Source organism: Camelina sativa, chromosome 17, assembly GCF_000633955.1.
Source record: "Camelina sativa cultivar DH55 chromosome 17, Cs, whole genome shotgun sequence".
In the NCBI taxonomy this organism is placed as follows: domain Eukaryota; kingdom Viridiplantae; phylum Streptophyta; class Magnoliopsida; order Brassicales; family Brassicaceae; genus Camelina; species Camelina sativa.
In genome coordinates, this window is record NC_025701.1 from 9,142,564 (window position 1) to 9,152,744 (window position 10,181).

A 10,181-nucleotide genomic window follows, 5' to 3' on the forward strand; every position below is an offset into this window, starting at 1 on the left:
GGACTTGGATAGGTGAGAAAAGTAAAGTGAAAACAAATAATTAAGGAAGAGGGCTAGTTCTGAAACCCTAGACGAAAGCAACACTGCATTGCCAATAGTAGAAACAGTGCGATCACGAGATTCAACTCATTCCTACTTTCTTACTTCTTAGTATCCACTCCACTTGTAGAACTAGCTAGCCCCCCTGCCACGTGGTCCTCTCCTCTTCTTTTAGCTTTATGGGCCTTGTAGAGCTCGCCGGCCCCATTTGCCCATCCCATGCACATGCATCACAATATGCTTTTCTCTATATTTTATACATATACGAAACTACGAATACTAGCTAAAGTACCTCCTTGTCAAGGAAATGTGTCTCAAAATCTCATCTTCAAGTTCTGCTGGTAGAAAGTAATCTATTTAAAATCTTAAATATATCCGACTCGAGAAAACTTGAGCACTTGGTTATATATATCATATATATATATATATATATATTAAAAATATTGAATATCTAACATAATTCTAATTAAGATGCGACAAGTATTGTCTAAATGATCATCTTAATTATAGTACAAATTGTTTCTAGTTTGTGTATAAGAACTGAGGCCCTCAATCAGAAAGCGGTTGCATTCAATATGATAGAATCACGTTTGGGTAGGATAGGAGAAGTAAAAATGTTTTTGGTTTGTAGTGTAGGAGACTAGGAGTAGGGTTTAAACGTGAGCTCTATATAAAACGTAGAGAGGCATATATAATACAGAGAGTGTGCTTTAAAAGAACGGACCGGCTGAAGAAAAAGATAATGTTGTTGTCTACGTAAAGGTTACAAAGTATCACTGTCACGTGACCACCACCATTTCTCTTTTCACATTCAAAAACAAAATAAAAATGTAAATATATATATGGACATGAAAGTTATTGTATGATATTGATTATTCATATTTAAAGAGTTTCATATACTAGTTTTGTAAACTTATACAAACCAGTAGTTAATTAAATCGTAGAAGAGAAACAAAAACTCGTGTGACGAAAATTTTAAGATTACTTTAGAACGGAACTAGCATCTGATTCAGTTTGTGAGATAACATCGAGATTAATTTTTAATATTTTGAATATTCAGATATATCAAAAAAAAAACAAAATTTGTCAATACGTAACGTACAAGTGGACCAGACTTGAATAGCTGAGGCCCATGTTCTAATTGCAATCTAAACTGGGCTTTACGGCCCGTTAAGTTTTTCTCCATTTGCATATTTTTATTTTTATTTTTTGGGGGAGAAAGAGATTGCGAGTTAAACCCACACATCCATGATCCATCTTCGCAAACTGGGTAAAGTAGTTGTGTGTTCTTGTTGGCACTGTGTTTGTTACTTTCTCTCTTCGATGAATCCTCTCGGGCAAGCTTCTTTGATCATCCTAGCTTTGATTCGTCTCTAATTGTAAGTTTTTTTTCTGTTTCAATCTATTTATTCATATTATTGTAAGTCTGCATCATCAGTTACTCTAGAAAAAGTAGAACCTAATTGGATTCGTTGCTTCGATTTGGATCTCCGTTACGTTATCCAACTCCATACTTATTGAATCGGATTCTGGGATTTTGAATCGATGCTGCCTAAATTACCTCTTTTCGTATTTTAATTTAGAGGTGGAACTGAATCAGTGAAGAAGAAGAAGAAGAAAGAAGGCAACAACAATGATGCAGACTTGTTGTATCCATCAATCGTTTTGTTTCCCTCATAGGTGTGGGCATATGTTTTAAAAAGCTTTTACTTCATTTGTCTGATTTGATTCTTGAAATGTTATAGTTGAATTCTTGAATTAATAACTTTTGGCAGAATCATTCCAAGGATTGATGCATCATCATCCATTGGGATTAATAAGCTCCCTAAGCAGCCTTGTCAACTTGGGTTCATCAGAAAAACTCAGTCATTTGGGATTTCGAATCTAACACGGCAAAGAAGATTATATGTGAACTTGAATGCTAATGATGGTCACCCATCCATGTCTATGTTAGAACAAGAAGAAGTAGAAGAAGAAGCATCCGCTGAAAACAGCACACAGAGTCCGGGAGCTGAGCTTCCGTTTAGCAAATGGTCACCTTCTAAGTACATTTGGAGAGGCTTATCAGTCCCTATCATTGCAGGACAAGTCGTTCTCCGGATTCTTAAGGGTAAAATCCACTGGAGGAACACTCTTCAACAGCTGGAGAGAACAGGACCCAAATCTCTTGGAGTTTGTCTTCTCACTTCTACGTTTGTTGGTATGGCTTTCACGATCCAGTTCGTTAGAGAATTCACTAGACTAGGTTTAAACAGATCCATTGGAGGCGTCTTGGCTTTAGCCTTCTCTAGAGAGCTAAGTCCAGTCATCACATCGATCGTTGTTGCTGGACGAATGGGAAGCGCGTTTGCAGCTGAGCTAGGAACAATGCAAGTCTCAGAGCAAACTGATACACTCAGGGTTTTAGGAGCTGACCCAATTGATTATCTAATCACACCAAGAGTCATCGCATCCTGTCTGGCTTTACCGTTTCTGACACTCATGTGTTTCACTGTCGGTATGGCTTCGAGCGCTCTACTCTCTGATGCGGTTTACGGGATCAGTATTAACATAATCATGGACTCTGCTCACAGAGCACTTAGACCATGGGATATTGTGAGTGCCATGATTAAATCTCAGGTCTTTGGAGCTATCATATCGGTGATTAGTTGTTCTTGGGGAGTAACCACTACGGGAGGTGCTAAAGGTGTTGGTGAATCTACAACCTCTGCAGTTGTCATGTCTCTTGTTGGAATCTTTATTGCGGATTTTGTTCTTTCTTCCTTCTTCTTTCAGGGTGCTGGCGATTCTTTGAAGAACTGTGTTTGACAATTTTTTTTTTCCATGTCTTCTGATGTTCGAAAAGATGAAAGGAACATCATTTTAGAAAACAATAAAAATTTGCATTCACTTGCACTTTTATGTTATGCTATGATCTTATGAAGAAACATTTTACTTGTCAATGCAGAACAAAACTATTCTTCAATTTAGAGAACGACTTATAACATGAAATTATTCCAAAAATATAGTTAGTTTTGAAAAATGAAATGAGAATATGGATTGAAACAAAAAAGGAACATAAATTTTTTGGAAAATAACGTTGAAAGTAAAAATGCTCTGGCCCGACCTCGACTCATCTCTTCACCTGCGGCTTTGCATAGATGAGTGTATTTGATCATACTCTCTTAATTGCTGCATCGAAACAGAAGGTTTAATACGAGTCAAAACGTCCTCAAAATGAATCTTCTTGATCCTACGAGGTTTCGAGCAAGTCTCATCGTCTCGAGCCAGCAAACCAGCTTCTTTAACCAAACCGACAAGATCAGCCCCACTAAGATTCTCACAACCCTCCATTCTCGCTATCTCATCCAGATCAACACTTGAGTCTAAAGGAACCTTCCTCGAAAGAGATTTTAGAATCAAACCTCGTTGAACAGCGTTTGGAAGAGGTAAATAGATATGTTTCCCAAACCTCCCTGGTCTTGTAACCGCAGGATCAATCTCTTGCGGTCTATTCGTTGCACCAATCACAATCACAATCACACCATCTCGTCCTTGTCCACCGCTCAGTTCAGCGAGCAACTGATTCAGTGGCCGTTCAACAACCCAAGCACCTTCTCCTGATCCACGTTTTGTTGTCAATGCATCAAACTCGTCGAGAAAGATAAGGCACGGCGAACACGACCTTGCGCTGCTAAACAGCTCCCTAATCGCTTTCTCAGTCTCTCCAACGTATTTGCTCAGAAGCTGCGGACCCTTGATGTGAATATAATTAACTCCTGCTTCGTTAGCCACGGCTTCGGCTACTAATGTTTTACCACAACCAGGTGGTCCATATAGCATAAAACCAGTCTCTGAACAGAACTCAAACCCCTCGCACTCTTCTGGATGTTTCAACGGTTTGATTATATGACGATAAAACTCTTTTCTTATATGATCAAGACCGCCTACATCTTCCCATGTTACACTAGGTATAATAGAGAACCCTTCTCTTGTTGACGAAGGTTTAGCATCTTTCAGTGCTTCCTCAAAATCCGAGGTAGTGTAGAAGAGTTTCTCCATCTCTTCAGCTGGAAACGCACATGGCTGCATACTCAACAAATGATCAATATCAGTTGAAAGTTCTGACGCTCTTGAATACACACATCTCTCCGCTGCCACTTTTGCAGCATCCTTAACCAAAAGTGTTAGATCTGCCCCGACGAATCCTGACGTCTTACGAGGTACCATTGCCATATCAAAACCTGGTTCAAGAGGACGGTTCCGTGTTATCAAAGAAAGAATCTCTTCTCTTGCCTTTTCATCTGGCACACCGAGATAGATCTCCTTGTCGAACCGTAGTGCCCTTCTCATAGCTGGATCAAGAGCGTCAACTTTATTTGTAGCTGCAATAACAATAACATGACCGCTAGTTTCGAAACCCGCCTCTTTCTCCTTTTGAAGCATGTACTCTCGATCCATGCAACTCATCAACTGTGTCAGAAGACGAGTCTCCATACCTTTCTGATGATTCTCCCTCTTTGCTGCAATCGCGTCAATCTCATCGATAAAGATAACAGAAGGAGCCTTTCTATACGCTTCAGAGAAGAGCTTTCTAACATTCTCTTCAGATTCACCCGCAACACCAGAAACAAACTCAGAAGCAGATTTCATGTTAAAAGGAAGACCAGTTTCAATACCAATGGCACGAGCCAATGTAGACTTGCCACAACCAGGTGGACCATGAAGTAAGATCCCAGAGATTGGCTTCTCTTGAAGACGTTCATAGATTTGAGGGAAAAGCAGAGGAATCTTTATACGCATTGTTAGGTCATGCAATATATCCTTTAACCCACCAAGATCCTTAAACTTCTTACCTTCGTTATTCTCTGTCTCTAATAATTCAACTTCATCAGAAACCCTAATTTGTTTCCGTGTATCATACGAAGCCCTGAGATTATCATTTGTCAAATCAAACTGTGGAGTTGACTTACCACTATCATCTAATACATTTCCATCCACGGCATCAGACCACGAGGAACCTGATGGTGAAGCTGTGGCGGCTCTCTTCAGTGATTTTGATCTTCCATTGCTTTCTTCTTCGTATTTACCGCCTACGTTCCTGGATTGGAGGATTTGGTTGACGTTAAGCAGGAGAACATGACGACTCAATCGAGCCCATTCACGGTCCTTTGAACGGAGCTCGTCGACGATTTCCTCTGGTGCTGATCCCTTCTCAGATGATTCAAGAACTAGTTTTTGGAATCTCCGATTTGCAACGCGGCCGCTCCGACCTCTTTTCACCATCGCCGGCTTTGGTATTTGTCAGATTTAGGTTAAATTGACCTAGTTCTGTTCTGTCGCTTGAGAAGTTTTTTTATAAACCATGTTTTTGCCGCGTTAACTCTTATTGGGCTACATAAAAAAGCCCACTAATAAACCATCCATTAATCCACTACTAAAATTAAATATAACGAATAATATAAAAATAAACCATCCATTAATTCACTATTGGTTATCGTCTTTTTGGTCTAATTCAAAAATTTTAGGAAACAGATTTTGGATTTTAACATGAATCTACCAAGTAAGAAAACAATAAAAAGAAAATAAATGGGATGGGTTTTTTGGGACGTGCATGTGCATACATAATTGCAGTGGCAGGAATATTAATTGAGAAAGCCTTAATTGGTTAGGGTACTGTCCTTAGTCCTTGACGTTTGCATTATATTGTCCTTTTCACGATCTCATCGATATGCTGCCCTTTTTGGTTTCTAATCATCGATTAATCTCAGGCTCTCATGTTTATAAATTGATGTTGAAATTGGAATTGCAAAACAAGTACGACGTCTTGGCTCTATCAACTGTTTGCAAGCATTAGCGTTTGCGTACTTAATTACGTTCAGTTTAAGTATATCACATTTCTTTTTCTTTTTTTTTCTAAACAAAATACGTCGAATTTTGTTTTGTTCCTTATAATGAAGTACTGTGCTACTGTTGACATGCAAAGTAACTATTATACCTAAACTGAATTATCTTAAAAGTATTGAAATTAAAAATGTATGTCGAGTTTAAGGACATATGTTGACAGCTGAATCATATTTAGGGCTACTTGTGTGACCCGAAAGTTAGTTAGAAAAATTTACAATTCGAATCCAAGTTGAAAGTTAGATACAGCCTCTAGTGCGACTAATGTGTGCCATTAATTTGCATTCACCAAAGTTCACCAAAGTTTTATAACATTTTAGGGATAACGTCCTATTTCCCCATCAAAACTATCTTATCGTACTAGATGGAGCCGGAACTTTGACATCGTCGTAAGTATCCACAAAACAAGATCTCTCAACCTATATATCTCCAAATCTAAAGTTCTCATTTACTTCTCCATATTTTTTGGTTTAATCGATTTACAAATTAAACCGCTAGAAAACCAGTCAAACCAGATATAAAACATAGTTTAAAACCCGATTGACCTTATAAACCCGACCCGGTCTAAGAATTTTTATAACCCGATCAGAAATTCTCAAACCTAAGAACCCTAAAATCATCATTTTCTAAAATCATCATTTTCTAAAATCATGAACACCGTCTCTTGCATTGGGGCAATATGTTTCAGGTGGGTGCATAAACCCAGCCAATTTCCTACCAAACTCTCGCTTATCCACCACTGGCGCCAAGAGAAGCCCTCGTGACTTCCACATTCCAGTAATCATTTGTGTTCTTAATTGATTTTGGAGTTGAAAAAAATTTGTAATTTGAGAATTTTTTTTGCAGATTTTATCTTCATTTCTGATCGGATTTGATGTGTTCTTGGTTCAGTGAACCATGATTCCAATCACCAGAACTTGAATAAACCCAACTAAGAGTTTTGGAGCTGCAATCGTCTATAAAAAAGGACCACGTGAATCTCCATTATATACAACAATTATGATTGATCTTTTATGTCAATTTGGTTGAATTGTTTATTTGATTTTTCTTGGATGCAGTGGATTTTCTGGGTTGGACGGACCATTCATCCGAGCAGCCTTCATTAGCATTCAAAAGCAGAAGCTGATTTTTTTTTTTTGGGTTTTTAGAAGTTCACAGTTGCTTTATCTTTGTTTGTATTGAGCTTTGACATTTTTGAGATCTGGTCATATTTGTTTAAATGGATTTTTCTATTTCTTCTTCTCTCTGGGTTATTTGATGTGGATGATCTGGTTAAACGTTAATGAAAATATGATATAGTGTTCGTTGAGATGGGGAAAAGAGATTTAAAAAATAAAAAAGAATTGGTGATTTAATTATATAAACGGGTCGAAATCAGGTTGAAATCGGTTTACAACTTTTGTTAGTTGGTTAGACAACCAATAAACCAATAATTAACCAATTAAACCTGTATTTATGGAGAAATTGATGAGAATTATGGATTCAAGGAGATTTAGAAATAAAATTTTGGATTTGGAGAGATATAGGATGAGAGACATTTGTGCAGAGATATTTAAGACGAGGTGAAAGTTCTGGCTTTATCTAGTAAGATGTGATAATTTTCATGTGGAACTAGGACGTTTTCCCAACATTTTATATTTACTCTTTTTCAAGCTAAACCAGATGAACCAAGAGTCGCTTTCAAGGTTCTTTGTTATCTCACTGTTTAGCCAAATTAATATTTAACTTCGACAACAAATATTATCAAACAAAACAACAGAAAACTATATATGTATAAATGTATAATTCAACGTACAACGAATTATAAAAACGTACGAGAGATATCTATTCCGTAGCAGACAGACACTTCATATATCGAGACAAACACATCTTACTTTACCCCACGCCTCAAAATCACCTCTTCTTGTATACATGCATATTTGTACAATAGTTCTTTTGTTAAAGGATATATGTCCACTAGTTAAAAACTAGTTGTATACATACATGTTATTATATAGAGAATCGAGATGTTACAATGGTCTAATCATTTTATTATATAGAGAATCGAGATGTTACAATCGTCTAATCATTTTATTATATATCTATAATAAACCCTTCACCTAATTAACTGGTCTTATATATGAAAAAAACACCAAAATAAACTCTATTTTCCTCCAGACATTAAACAAAAGAACTGACCCAGTCCAATACTAGGATGTGTCTAGTGACTGTTAGACCCATATATCACAGACTTCTATATTATAAAGTTGGGTAAAGTTTATTTATAAAACTGTATACATCTCTCTCTACATATTTAATGAAACTATCCATAAATACCCCCAAAACCACAACAAACCCATCTTCACTCTCTCCTCACTCCTATAGCCACCCACAAGAACATTACAAAGAACCTCCCAAAGAATCCCCAATTCACTCCCGAGGGAAATGCCGATTATAAACCGGAGCAAGCTGACACAAACGACTATGATAAAGCAAATCTTGAAGAGATGTGCGAGTTTGGGGAAAAAACAGAGCAGTGAGTATAACGAAGAAAATGAACATGATGGAGACTCTCTTCCTCAGGATGTTCCCAAAGGTCACTTCGTTGTCTACGTAGGAGGGAATCGGGTCAGGTACGTCTTACCCATTTCGTTTTTGACCCGAGCCGAGTTTCAGCTTCTTCTACAACAAGCTGAGGAAGAGTTTGGTTTCGACCACAATATGGGTCTCACTATCCCTTGTGAGGAAGTAGCTTTCAAATCTCTCATCACTTCTATGCTTCAATCAACATATATTTAGGGTTTTTATTTTAGTAATGATTATCTTATTTTGGTAATGACGATCTGTTTTAGCCTATTTTTAACTTTTAGATGATTTTGGGGTACAATTGGGTTAGTGTTTCAATTAGAACAAGACTAACTCTAGAGATACCTCTAAGAGTGATCTATTAAACCATTTTTAGTTATTATCGTAGACTTGTAGGGAGGAATAAAACATTACTCTGATAATTTTTCTCGTTGTGGTGGTGTGATTATATGTAGAACCCATTGAGGGACTATTATTATATCAGTGAATGCTATTTTTCTTCTTAATTATAATTTTGTTTTTGCTCCATTTTCTATGTAAATATTTTTGCATGATTTTCCCATTTAAAGAATCTAATATAATGTATATTAGCATATTGTTAACAAAAAAAGAATGTATATCTTGGATGTAATAAAAAAAAAACTAAAAAAGAAAAAGAAAGAAAAGAATGTATATCTTGACAAAATTGGAGGTGATGAGGAGAATTGATAGTGTGGGAGGAGATTACATTTCAAGAAAATGAAACGAATTGTAAATTGCATTTTGATATTTGATTTTTTAAAAGCATTACTGTGCGACCTCGTCCAAGAAAGTAATCCCAAGGATGCCTTCTTTTGGAATCGGCAGTTTTTTAGCCGTTAAAACTTTAAAACTGTTGATGAAATAATAAATTAAATAGTTAAGAAAGCATTGAAATGCTCATTCACATTGACAAAGAATTTTAACACTGTGCGTAACACACACACATGCAGAAGCAGGAAAATATAATTATATTATTCACCAATTCTCATGCGCTTTTCGACTACTCAAATGCGTTTAGTTACTGCCACTAACTTTTTTTTTTGTTTTCTGGCGTTGGCACTTGGTAGCACGTCTGGCATAAAAGTTGCACGAGTTGCTCCAACTATTTTACCAGTTCTAGGGAACAATCAAATCATAAAAAATTGTATGTCACTATTCGTCTAACTACTAACTAATATGATTACAATAATATCGTCACCGACTAAAAACTATGAATTTGTCACTTGAAACTCTTTACATCTCTAAAAATAAGTATATACTTAAAACACAAATCGTATACTTCAAAAACTCTTTTCATCTCCAAAAGAACAAATAAATTGGGATGTTAACAAGAAAAGAAAAAAGAAGGATACTACACTACATTGGAGATGTCATATCAATATCTCTGAGAGAGAGCACATGCAAAGTGGTACCCACACTTCGTGACTCTGATAAAAACTATAAAGGCAGATCCCTTCAATACCCACACTTCGTATATATATATCTTCGAGTTATGATCGTATACTATCTAAGAATGGTAGGTGATGACCCACGTATTTGTTTTTCACGGCTCAGATTTAACGTAAATATTGTAACATTTAGCATGCCGTACGGTACTTAACGGACGGTCGAGAGTTTCCTTAAATCCTTACATGAAGGAAGACTCTCGTTTTTTTTTTTTTTTTTTTTTTTTT

General features: G+C 36.6%; 3 protein-coding genes and 1 long non-coding RNA gene across 4 annotated transcripts; 3 read left to right on the forward strand and 1 right to left on the reverse strand.

The window, feature by feature from the left end:
- On the forward strand, positions 1,277 to 2,981 carry LOC104756324 (protein TRIGALACTOSYLDIACYLGLYCEROL 1, chloroplastic-like). Its single transcript, XM_010478901.2, has 3 exons — positions 1,277 to 1,418; positions 1,623 to 1,719; positions 1,815 to 2,981. The coding sequence occupies exons 2-3, from the start codon at positions 1,673 to 1,675 to the stop codon at positions 2,845 to 2,847; spliced, it is 1,080 nt and encodes a 359-aa protein (XP_010477203.1). The 5' UTR covers positions 1,277 to 1,418; positions 1,623 to 1,672; the 3' UTR covers positions 2,848 to 2,981.
- Positions 3,084 to 5,326, reverse strand: LOC104756325 (cell division control protein 48 homolog C-like). The gene has a single exon (XM_010478902.2). The coding sequence runs from the start codon at positions 5,302 to 5,304 to the stop codon at positions 3,160 to 3,162; it is 2,145 nt and encodes a 714-aa protein (XP_010477204.1). The 5' UTR covers positions 5,305 to 5,326; the 3' UTR covers positions 3,084 to 3,159.
- On the forward strand, positions 6,249 to 7,161 carry LOC104756326. Its single transcript, XR_762299.2, has 2 exons — positions 6,249 to 6,699; positions 6,769 to 7,161. It is a non-coding gene; the product is annotated as an uncharacterized LOC104756326 (long non-coding RNA).
- Positions 8,224 to 9,100, forward strand: LOC104756327 (auxin-induced protein 15A-like). Its single transcript, XM_010478903.2, has one exon. The coding sequence runs from the start codon at positions 8,347 to 8,349 to the stop codon at positions 8,698 to 8,700; it is 354 nt and encodes a 117-aa protein (XP_010477205.1). The 5' UTR covers positions 8,224 to 8,346; the 3' UTR covers positions 8,701 to 9,100.